Source organism: Capricornis sumatraensis, chromosome 6 (assembly GCF_032405125.1).
Source record: "Capricornis sumatraensis isolate serow.1 chromosome 6, serow.2, whole genome shotgun sequence".
Taxonomy (NCBI): Eukaryota; Metazoa; Chordata; class Mammalia; order Artiodactyla; family Bovidae; genus Capricornis; species Capricornis sumatraensis.
Window position 1 is genome coordinate 92,083,886 of NC_091074.1, and position 12,869 is coordinate 92,096,754.

At 41.4% G+C, this 12,869-nt stretch overlaps 1 protein-coding gene across 1 annotated transcript in view; it reads right to left on the reverse strand.

Moving 5' to 3' along the window:
• HSD17B3 (hydroxysteroid 17-beta dehydrogenase 3) overlaps window positions 1–10,576 on the reverse strand; it is a 50,203-nt gene extending 39,627 nt beyond the window's left edge. Inside the window, exons 1-2 of the mRNA XM_068974450.1 lie at window positions 10,423–10,576; window positions 6,699–6,745 (exon numbers count right to left, since the gene is read on the reverse strand). Coding sequence (XP_068830551.1) covers window positions 6,699–6,745; window positions 10,423–10,576 — 201 coding nt within the window. The remainder of the gene's footprint in view (window positions 1–6,698; window positions 6,746–10,422) is intronic.
• Window positions 10,577–12,869: the final 2,293 nt, after the last annotated feature.

Consider the following 12,869-nt stretch of genomic DNA (forward strand, 5'->3'; position numbering starts at 1 on the left):
GTCCCAGCCATCTGTCCCTTAGGCACTCTGTGAAGGCTCATCCCAGGTAGATGTGATCATGTTCTGGGGGCAGGGTGCAGTCAAACTTCTGGCAGGGTTAGGTGACAGAATCTTCCACTCTCAGCAGGACACAGGGCCAAATCCATTCAAGGTCAAGAACACCACTCTGCCGTGCTCACAGACACCACATCCTTCTTCACAGGAGGGCAAAAGTGCCTGTGCAACACTTCTAGCAAATCCACACATCTTGGAAGATACTTCCTCCGGAAAATTATCGATACCCTTTCTTAGGCTAAGGGGCAAACTCTCTAATGAAAGTCAAGTTAGCTGAAGCACAGATGTTGATGAATTCTGATTTAGCATCTTTAAAAATTAGCTGAAACCTGAATTTAGCCAAAGTCTTGGCAAAAACAGCACACTCTCTGGGTAACTTGCAGAGAGTTTAATAAAAGGCTGATTTACAAAGTGTGAGTAGTGTGTGGAAAACCTATGATATTCTGGAGCTGTTAACAACAGCAGCTGTGAACCTGAAAGGGTTGGGGGATGAACAGATACCAGAACCAGAGGGTGGAGAGGGCTGCTCAGCAGAGCTACAGCCTTCAGCAGAGGGACACAGCCCTCCCTGACCCACAGGAAGAGAGCAGAGAGAAACCCAGCTTCATGTTCCTGACGCCCTCTTACCTGTTGCCAGTGTCTCCCAACCCCCACAAACCCTGCTGAAACCAGAGGCCAATTGAGGTCCTTGGTGCAGGTCAGCCTCCTACGGCACAGAGGAGGGTGAAGAAGAGCAGAGAGTGAATCCTGAGGGGCCAAGTAGAAGAAACTCAACACACACCACCTCTGGACATTATCTGCAACTGTTAACCCACGGCAGAAACACAGACTCACTAATCTTAAATACAAATTTACTGTACAGCCCAGTGATTCCATTCCTAGGTAATCTACCCAAATGGAAATATACATCCAGGCAAAACAGCACATAAGAATATTCACAGCAGCATGTTATATAGCTCCCAAGTGGGAACAACCCACATATTCATCAGCTAATAAATGAATAAACAAACTGTGGTGTAGCCATATGATAGAATATTATTCTGCAATAAAAACTAAAGAACCATTGACACATGCTACAACGTGGATGAACCTCAAAAATACTCTGAAGGAAATCAGGCACAAATGACTGCACACCGTGTGGTGGCATTTGTATGAAATGTTCAGAAAAGATGAGCGGCAGCCTAGGACTAGGGGTAGGAATGGGGGATTAGCCATGGCCAGTTGTCAGTGATCTCATGAGGGTCATCAGGAGGATGGAAATGTGCTAAACCTGGGTAGTGATGCTGGTGAACTCTTTAGTCAATTTACTAAAAATTACTGTACACTTAGGTGAATTTTATGATATGTAAATTATACCTCCAGAAGCTTTAAAATAACTGACTCACATATATATCATCTTATGCATGCTGAAGTATTTTAAAGCAAATTATACTCAGTCTAACAGCTGATCTTCAGTCATAAAGTATTATTACAAGTCCCACCCCTGGCCTGGAATCTGTATAGTGAGGTTTCACTTTGTAAAAAGACATCTATCTATCTACCTATATATATATATAATATAATATAATTAGGGGTGATATTCTGGGTTCAATCCCTGGGCCAGGAAGAACCCCTGGAGAAGGGAAAGGCTTTCGCTCCAGTATTCTTGCCAGGATAATTCCATGGACAGAGGAGACTGGCAGGCTATAGTCCATGGAGTCGAAAAGAGTCAGACACGACTGAGTGACTAACACCTTCCCTTTTTTTTTCATTCTGCATCTGTTGATTTCCTAGTATATTTTTAAATGACATGCAAAGAAATTTACTCACAGACAGTTTGGCTGGAACATAGCTATGGAAAGGAAAAAAGCCACAGAAAATCTCTCAGACTTTTGTGTCAATTTTGACTGACCTGAGATAAAGAAAGCTTCATTCAGATCAGACTGAACAAAGGAGAGAGTAGGAAGAGGGTCCCTAAGAGAAACACATTTTCAGCTGTGCCCATACCAAACTTCCCTCTGAGAAACAACCACCATGGAAAAAGTAAAGCAAGAATAGTGCACCCCAAGGTGCACTATGGGCTCTGGGTGACAAGGACGTATCAGCGTATGTTCACTGATTGCAGCAAACTTGCCACTCTGGAGTGTATGTGGGGACAAGGGGTATACGTGAACTCGCTGCACCTTCTGCAAGATTCTGTGGTCAGTCTAGAACTGCTCAAAAAAGTTGTTTATTTTAAAACTTTCAAAATAAATAGAAAATTAAAAGATTTTAAAAAAGTAAGAACTGTCCAATTTTAAGGCTAGTGATATCATGAAGTCTTCTCTTTCTCTCTTGGAAAATCCCCCACCAGCCCTCATTTTCAGTCTGGGAATCTAGCAAATCATGGCTAAAACTTAAGCACCTTCGTCTCACAATTCACTTCATCAGCCTCCTGAAATGGAAACTGTCCATTAAATGGAAAACAATTTGCATTTTCAGCACAAAGGACTCTCTGCCTTGTGGGCTTCCAGCCTCTCCTGAATTGTGCCATTTCTCTTAAGAGCTATAGACTTTTTAAAGGTTCCGTGCTAAGTGGTCAGAGTCAGGAGGGGGGAATGGAGGACACTCGATTGTCTGGGCCAGCATTGTTCCCTTTGTCCCTTTGAGCAGGGCTCAATCTTATTTCTAGAATGTCCAGGCTGATAGGCTCCATATATGGGTCTTACCGCTCCCTGCTTCAGGGAGTTAAGCCCGAGCAGCACTCACTCTCCCAGAATTCGCTGCTGGGTACTGTACTAGAGAAGAATGGCCGCTGCTATGATGCATAGGCCGTTTTCCTTCTCCTCTGTGTTAGGGCCTGGGTCAAGGAAGGTGCTTGTCACCGCTAATCTATAACAGGTGGTGGGAACACCAGGGAAGACAGGGCTTCTTCTGTGAGGCAGTAAATAGAAAAGCTTGAATTCAGGTGCCAAAGGAACAGAAATGGTGTGAAATACAGAGTGAAGCAGAGGCTTCAGAGGTGTGAAGAGCAGGCTTATTCTTGTCCTCCTTCCTCCCTGCCATCCCTCTCAACAACTTTTTTCACCTGCTTCCAGTAATGGTTGACACTCCTTTAAAAGGAGACGAAGTCTCTCTTGCTTCTCTAATTACAAATACAGGCTAGGTTAAAATGCTTCCAGAAAGATGGAGTGAATATACTTTTCCCTATTTCTACTATGAAATGCAACTAAAACAGGCAACGTGGACATAATACATAAAATAAATATAAGATGACTCCAAAAGAGAGTGAGAGGGGTAGCTACGGGCCTTGAGACCTGAGGAAACCAGCCATGAGTTTCCTGGGTTTTATTTTTGCCTCATATATCTGACTTATTGCTGGAGAAGCTGGATTTTCAGAAACACCAACAAATATGGACATAAAAAGTCCCAACAAGAGTCTGCTGTTTCTAACAAAAGGACTAGAAAAGGGGCTCCCTAGCAAGGCTGAAAAGTTCAGAAAATAACTGCTTTACTGCAGGCAAACAATTCAAATATATATATATACATATATATAATGTATATATATATAAGCTTCTACTGCCACCCTCGCCTCCAAAGGTTGAGGGGGGAGCTGACACTTCCACCCTGGGGAGGCTGCCCTAACAAGGATTCCAACTCCTACCAGGTTGGCATCAGATAAGGCTGAGCAGGATGCCAGGACTTTCATCCCAGCCATCCTACCCCTCATGTCAGCTGAGCCTTGAGCTTCCACTTCTACCTGACAGTGCCAGAGCACCCCCTCAGCTCTCTCCCCTCTTCCTTCCCCTGGGATGATGACAGAGGAAGCCTGGTGGAGATTCAGGACTTATACCATCACCGCAGTAACAGTGAGATCACTGCCTCCAAGTACCACTTGTGGAGAGCAGTAAAGATGCACTCTATACCCCCAAAATCCAGAGTGGCCTTTGAGGAGCCAGAACTCCTACCCATATCCAGCAACCCCCAGTGGAGGCCAACTGGAACACCTGGGCTCCTACCTCACCTGATAGAAAAATGTCAGCACCCTCTCCTCCCCCTTCTGAAGCAATATCCATACACATCTAAATAGGAAAATTTAAATATGATCCAGAGTCTCACAACTTAAAACCAAAAATATCCAAGATTCAATTAAAAAAAAAAACCAAAACTCAACACACCAAGAACCAAGAAGATCTCGGTTTGAGTAAGATAAAAGCAATCAACAAATACCAACATTGAGATGACATAGATATTAGAATTATCTGATTAGAATTTTTTAAAAGCTACCATAAAAACACTTCAGAGAACAATCACAAAGCCAAGTAAAACAAAAGAAAAATAGAATGTTTCAGCAAATAAAGAAAAATCAAATGGAAATTTTAGAACTGAAAAGTACAGAAAGTGAAATTAAAAATTCAATCAATGGGCTCTAGCAGAATGGAGAGACCAAGGAAAGAATCCATGAACTTACAGATAAAACAATAGGAATTATCCAGTCTAACCGGTGGAGAAAGAAATGGCAATCCACTCCAGTATTCTTGCCTGGAGAATCCCATGGACAGAGGAGCCTGGTGGGCTATAGTACATGGGGTCACAAGACTCAGGCATGACTTAGCAACTAAACTTCAATATAAACAGAGAAAAAATACACTGAAAAAAATGCACAGCATCTCAGAGACCTACAAGGAAGGACTACAAGAAAAGTCTCACATTGTATCACCAGAGTCCCAGAAGAAGAGAAGAAGGCAGAAGGAATATTTGCAGAAAGTATGAATGGAAAACTCTCAAATCTGTGAAAATGTATAAACTTACAGATTCAAGAGGTTAAGTGAATCTCTAAGAAGATAAACTCAAATAAACCCACACCAAGAAACATAACTAAACTCCTGAAAACTGAACACAAAGAAAAATGTCTTGAAGGCAATGAAAGAGAAACAATACTTGACCTATGAGAAAAGTTATTTGAATGACATGAGACTCACCAGAAACCATACAGGCCAGAAGGAAGTGGCACAGCATTTTCCAAGCGCTAAAAGGAAAGGATTGTCAACTATAAATCCTATATCGAGCGAAATTATCCTTCTGGAATGAAGGGGAAATTGAGACATTCTCTGATGAAGAAGAACAATGAGAATGTGCCACCAGCAGAACTACTATAAAAGAACAGCTACAGGAACTTCTCTAAACAGGAAGTTAGAAGGAAAAAATCTTGGAACATCAGGGAAGAAGAAGGAACAATAAAAAGAGTAAAAATCAAAAAAAAAAAATATGGGAGAGAAAAGGCAGCTTATACATTCAATAATAATAGTGGCTAAACTTGGAGAGCTCACTCTATGCAAAGCATTTTGCCCACCTCATCCATTTAACTTTTACAAAAGCCCTGGTGGAATGAGCAACTCCTCCAGTTTATTGATGTGGAAATTCTGCAATAACCATATTGGAAGCAGAGTTTGAACAGACAGTGATCTAATTAATTTTCAACCTCAAATTATTCACTATTACAATCCATAGTATTCCAGACTCTGAACTGCTTTCCTTGAAGCAGCAATTAGCAGGGAGACAAGAACAGGTTCTCTGGAAGAGAGAAAATCTTGCATGAAAGAAAGATCCCAGAAAATTGTTTAACACAGCCTTAGAAAAGAATGAAAGGAAACAAAGAATAAGATTCTACAAGAGCAAAGAAAGAATTAGTCTAGAACAGAAACAGAATTTGAAACTTCTTAGGTGGTACCTTGTGTGCTAGTAAAGACCTGGAAGCCCAGAAAGGATATAAAATTTGTCCAAAATCTGCAGACCGTATCTGAGTAAGGACTAGAATACATAGCTCCTGACCCCTAGACCACTGTCTAGTCACTAAGTCATGTCTGACTTTTTGTGATCCCCATTGACTGTAGCCTGTCAGACTCCTCTATCCAAGGAATCTTCCAGGCAAGAATACTGGAGTGGGTTACTATTTCCTACTCCAGAGTATCTTCCCAGGGATCAAACCCACGTCTGCTGTGTCTCCTGAATTGACAAGCAGATTATTTACCACTGCACCACATGGGAAGCCCAATAATAGCTTACCAAACTACATATCCTGTAAATCCATTTTTAGAAAAACGTTACTACCTGCTATCTATCTACCTACAGAGAAACAAAAAGCCTAAAAAGAAACACTCAAAGACATCATACACCAGTGACCTCAACCCTATCAGATTCTCTCTTTATATTATTTTTTTAATGCTCATTAATCTTCTTGAAATGAAAATTTTATATATATATATATATATATATATATATATATATATATATATATATATGCTACCTACACAAATGATTTTTAAATTAACATGCCCTGGCTATGATGTAAAGGATAAATGCAAGGAAAGCAGTTTATAATTTTTTATTGTTTTAAGTATAATAAATGTGTATGGTACAATTACCCTAGAAAATAACAGTGCCCCCATAAATTCCTAAAACAATTCCTAAGGAAAGATACTGCCACCTTTTAATATCATTGTATTTTTTTAAGGTGGCGAGGGGGTGAGATTATGATTTTTAAATTTCCTTTTCAATAGAAAATTGTTTTCTCCATAAAGGAATGTCTATTGCTTGTATATTCAGAAAAGTAGTGTTTGCAATGACACACGACCATGGTATGTTTAATACAAGGAGAGGAGAAAGTCTCCAAAAACACAACCTACCTCGAATGAGTAAGCTTTCCCAATCCCATCTCCTGCTCCAGTGATCACTGAAAAAAGCAGAAATGGTTTTAAAGGATAGAATTAATTCACCTTTAACATCTTCTTTCTTGCTAGCTACATTTGACTGCAGGCCTACTCTCTAAGATACAATATAATATTCCAAAACAATGCCCTCCTACTCTCTAACCCAACTCTGCTCAACTGTGACCAACTTTGCTTAACTGGGAATGTTCCAGCCTTGACTTCCTTCACTAAACTTCAAAATGAACTTTTTTTGGATGGGGTTGGAGGGGAAGAGTTGGTGAGCCTATGGAAAACATGGTCCAAAATGAAACAAAGTGCCTTAACCAGAGAACACTTTATTCAGACCCCATAAGGGTTTACAGTTCTAAGCCTTAATTCATCAAGGACAAGCAATGTACTCTGTTATCTCTCTACCCCCACACCCAGTTGTCACTGTAAGCATGTTTCAAGGTTCCTAGTGAAAGTCAAGTTCTCCCCATTTCCTATCCTCACCCTCATAGGACAGCAGAAATCAAAACCCATGGAAGATAGAGAACTTTTAACAAGGAGGAAAATACAGAAATGCAAAAAGAGGATGGAATGACATGAAAGAACCTAAAGAATTTGTGCTCACTAGATCAGCTGATTAATAGATGACAGTGAGATGTGCCATCTAGTCCTTTTACAGTCCATAGCGCATACATTAAAAATTGTTTTAATTGGGAGAATATTGCTTTACAGTGGTGTGTTGGTTTCTGCTATATAACAATGGAAATTGGTCATAATTATATGATCCCTGCCCCCACCCCACCCCTCTAGGTCATCACAGAGCACCAGGCTAGGCTCCCTGTGTTATATAGCAGCTCCCCACTAGCTATCTATTTTACACATGAGTGTATATGTGTGAATTCTACTTTTTGCAACTCTTGCCACCCTCTCCTTCCTTCGCTGATTCCACAAGACCATTCTCTATATCAGCATCTCCATTCCTTCCCTGCAAATAGGGTCATCAGCACCATTTTTCTAGATACCATATATATGTGTTAACATATGTTATTTTTCTCTTTCTGACTTAATTCACTCTGTGTAACAGGCTCTAGGTTCATCCACCTCACTGCAACTGACTCAATATTTTTCCTTGTAGAACTGAGTGCTTTTCCACTGTATAATAGCACATACATATTTAATGACTGAGCTCTAGAGTAAAACTCAATTGTGTGAATGCCAGTTTCAAAATAAACTACAATTCAGTATATATACCCATCTGCAATTTACCTTTGCAGCAACAATCGAAGGATATGCTTTCCAAAAGTGTGTATGAAAGCTGTGTGTGCTTTCAGTTTACTTGAGAGGGAGAGCGGACCAAGCTAAACAAACTTCAAGCAGCACACTGGCAGAAGCACCCTCATTTTAATAATTACCAATTATTTTATGTGTTTATTTGGATACTTTTAAGTGACTCCATGCATATGACCTATTTTACTTGGTAGAGGTACTATGCTCAGGGTTCTGTTGTCTTCCGCTCCATCTTCCCTTTCCTTCCAGGCATCCTCCAAATCACCAAGTACCAGGCCTGCACTACATAGGCAAGATAGTGTCACTACGTGGCTGGCATCTACTGAGTGCTTACTTTCTGCCATGCACTTTATTTGAGGGGTTTGTTTGTTATTCACTTAGACCTAATTATTTACCAACTAAATTACACAGCAGCTTTACACCGCATGATATGGACAGGAGGCAGAAGAGAGGAGGCGGCTGGCTTCTGAGGTTCCTGGCTGCCTCCCCTCCCGCTCCTGTGTGTAGCGGTGAAGTCCTCAGTGCCACCTCCATCCCAGTTCCCAGACCAGCCCTGGGACACAGGTTAAATTAGGTCCAGGCTCTGTCACTCCACAGCCACCTGGGCTCCCACTAGCAGCTTCTTCACGGGAGTTGGGGGTGAAGGTGACAGATGAGGCTGTTTGAATTGAGGGAGAAGGTGGAACAGGCATCGTAGGTCCAATAAAGCTCTTCCTTGTCAGGCTTACAGAAACAGAAAGCGCATGTGGCTGGGCAGCCCCATAGCCACCATCTCATCTAGCATTCAAAACAAGCCTGTAATGTGGGGACCATCATTTCCCTTATAAATGAGGAATCTAAGGGAAAGTTCTTAACCCCATCAAGGCCGCAGTGCTGAAGATGATGGCAGCAGGATCTGAACCAGGCTCTGATTTCTGCCCCACTCCTGTATAGAGGATACCAGTGACAAAATTAGGAAATCAGCCACATACGGCTGTATATGAATTTCTTTTGGAATGCTTGTTCCTAGGAGGGCCGAGTTCTAACCCCTCAGAGCATGGCATTTAAATCTGTGTGGAGCCCAAAGTATTGGAGCTTCAGCATCAGTCCTTCCAATGAAACTTTAGGGTTGATTTCTTTAGGATGGACTGGTTTGATCTCCTTGCTGTCCAAGGGACTCTCAAGAGTCTTCTCCAGCACTACAATTCAAAAGCATCAATTCTTGGGCACTCAGCCTTCTTTATAGTCCAACTCTCACATCTGTACATGACTAGAAAAACTATAGCTTTGACTACATGGACCTTTGTGAAAAAAAACAAACAAACAAAAAACTGATGTCTCCGCTTTTTAATACGTTGTCTAGGTTTGTCATAGCTTTTCTTCCAAGGAACAAGAATCTTTTAAAAATCTTGGTTGGTTTCAATAACTGACCATTTTGACCACTTGTTTTTCTCTTCCTGCACTTTAAATTCCCTCTCTTATGTTTTAAATTCACTATTAAAGAAAGAGTTCTTGAAACCTTAGGCCCCCAGTCCAGAATAAAATAAACGCAGAACCCCAGGCCTGTTCACTCTCTCCCTCTTTCTACACATGACCTTGTTGTGGCACCAGGTGTGCTATATAATTTACAGGTCCTGTAAGTAATAAACCTTTATTTTTTCTTAAGTTTCCTGATGGTGCTGAAAGGCATTTTGCAATCATAGTAAGACCCACAAGGGCCGGCCAGGTCACAGCATTGGTTATTGATAGACTGACACCAACACATAATACCAACTTTGCAATGCAAACCTAGCACTTCATTCAAGGAGATGCTGAAACCATAGCCTCATGTTCTTCACCTTAAACTCAGTATAGGGCTGAAATTCTGCATGACCGTTTCAGGAGCTAAATCCTATTGAGAGGCAGTGATTAATCAATCTACTTGGGACATAAACCAGACCCAGATTCTGAATATAACCATTTAAAAATATGTCTCCACAGAGATCTTTATTGCCTTGATTTTTCATTACCCTCACTTCGTGACAGGTCTCTGAGAAATTAGTATAATAAAATGGATTTAAATTATTATTGGATTTCAGAACTTTGAAGCTCCGTTTAAGAAAATGAAAGCACTCTGGGTTTTTTAAAATCTGGGGAAGAGGATACATAATTTTCTGCCTCATCCATGATTTGTATCACAAACTCCCAAAATAAGAAAACCCAACTAGTGAGGATGAGAAGAAAAGCACACAGGAAAGAACTGAGTCAAATTCTTCCTGAATGATTCTCCTGACGCCTCATATCATGTTTTTCAGTCAGTTTCATTTGTGCTTTCCAACCCCGCAAATTAACCCAAAGGAATTACATCTTTGTTCTCAAAAGGAGCAGATGCAATATATCACTGAGACCTAAGTAATAATAAAAACAACAACAACGACAACAACAAAAGATGGAAAGCTTTCTTTACCTGCCCACTCGCCCATGGACTTCAAGAAAGATCTTGGCAAAACTTTCCAGAAGTGCAGGAAAATGCATTTAGAGAATCTCATGCATTTCGTCAGGTAGACCAGGCAAACCAGCAACCCTACAAAAATGAAGAACTGCTCCAGAACCTCCTCCATGATGGCACCACGGCAGATGCTGTTTTAGACCTGGTCCAGCCCCTCACAGCCTTCGCATTGAGCGTGGCTTCTCTGCAGGAGCGTCGGTCCTCTTCTGGAGTCATTGGGAACATTCCAATGAGTCACTGTGTCGAGGCATTCAGATTAGAGTAACTTCTTTACACAATCCTCTGATTCACAAGCTTTGGAATAAAATATTCTTTCTAATATCTTTCTAGCACTGTTGGGCTTTTGTGAGGCAGGGGAGTGTTGAAGAAGTCAAAGGTGAACATAAAGATAAAGACTGGACAAAGAAAAATGGCAGCCCAGCATTCCCTCCCTAAATCTTGAAGCTAAAAAAGATACTAAAAACTATGCAAAATTCTAGAAGTCATTCATTCACTTAGTCAACAACTATCTATTGACTGCCTACCAGGTGGCAATCACTGTTTGAAGCCTTGGGAATAGAGACTAGTAAACACGGCCAGTTACTGACAGGAGGGAGCTGAGATTCAGAGTCAATATGCAAATAAAAAGATAATGTCACGTATATCAGTGCCATAAAAAAAGTGCTGTGGAGTCACAGGAAAAAATTCTGTGAAGAGGTGGTAGTTTGAGCTGAAATTTGAGTGGAAAGGAGATAGCCCTACAAAGATAAGTTTCTCCCTCCAGGCTGAGGGAACAGCTAGTACAAGTGACCTGAAGTGAGAAAGATGCATGTATCTGAGGAGTAAATAGCAGTACATAGAGGGTCTGGTGTGTACAGAACAAAAGGAAAAAATAAAGTAAGATGGAGGAATGCAGAGGAGCCAGATACTCCTGGTGAGGAGCTTGCGCTTTACTTAAGTGAGAGGAAGCCACCAAAGACACTCAGATAATTGTTGTTGGTGTCATTGTTCAGTCACTCGTGTCTGGCCCTGTGACCCCATGGACTGCAGCATGCCAGGCTTCCCTGTCTTTCACTGTCTCCTGGAGTTTGCTCAGACTCATGTCCATTGAGTTGGTGATACCATCCAACCATCTCATTCTCTGTCATCCCCTTCTCCTCCTGCCCTCAGTCTTTCCCAGCATCAGAGTCTTTTCCAATGAGTTGGCTCTTCTCACCAGGTGACCCAAGTATTGAAGCTTCAGCTTCAGCATCAGTCCTTCCAGTGAATATTCAGGGTTGATTTCCTGTAGAATTGACTGGTTTGATCTCCTTGCAGTCCAAGAGATTCTCAAGAGTCTTCTCTGACCCCACCATTCAAAAGCATCGGTTCTTCGGTTCTCAGCCTTCTTTATGGTCCAACTCTCACATTCATACATGACTACTGAAAAAACCATAGCTTTGACAATATGGACCTTTGTTGGCAAAGTAATGTCTCTGCCTTTTAATATGCTGTCTAGGTTTGTCATAGCTTTTCCTCCCAGACAGTAGCATTACATAATCTGAGTCACTTGATGCTGAGAAAAGGTGACCTTTTGGAGGTAGAGATGCAGAAGGGTCATGACACTGAAACAGGGGAATGAAGAGACTCTGACATCACCCTAGAAGAGTGTCCTCATGTTCAGCTCTTGGCCCTCTTCTCTTTGGTGTCTACACTTACTCATTTGATGGCATTCCCTAATCTCTTGACTTTAAGGACTTTGTGCTCTGAGAACCCCTAAATGTATAACTTCAGTGGTAACCAGGCTGCTCATCCATACTTGCATTTCCATTTGAATATAAGTAACATTAACACCTCCGTTTGAATGCTTAATAGTCCTCTCAAGCTTAAGTCTAATAATGGCTTCTGATATTACCTTCAAATGTCAAAACTTATTTCCCTTGCCAATTTCCCTGTACCAGAACATGGTAGCTCTTATGTTCCAGTTGTTCATATTAAAAACCTTGGATACAGGTTTGCCTGCATGTCAGGTGATGAGCAAGATCTTCTCAGTGAGAAGGAGACCCAGGAAGGAAAGTGAGAGGTACAAGCTACTGCCAAGTTCAGCCTGCATTCCTCTCTAAACCATGCCATGTATTTACCCTAGCACTTTCAACTAAGGTCCTTATCTGGAGCAGCTTCTCAGTTCCAACTGTCACTTGTTCACAAAGCTATGGGCTACCTGAAAAAAGTGAAAGAGGAGAGTGAAAAAGCTGGCCTAAAGCTCAACATATCAGAAAACGAAGATCATGGCATCCGGTCCCATCACTTCATGGCAAATAGATGGGGAAACAATGGAAAAAGTGTCAGACTTTATTTTTGGGGGCTCCAAAAATCACTGCAGATGGTGACTGCAGCCATGAAATTAAAAGACGCTTACTCCTTGGAAGAAAAGTGATGACCAACCT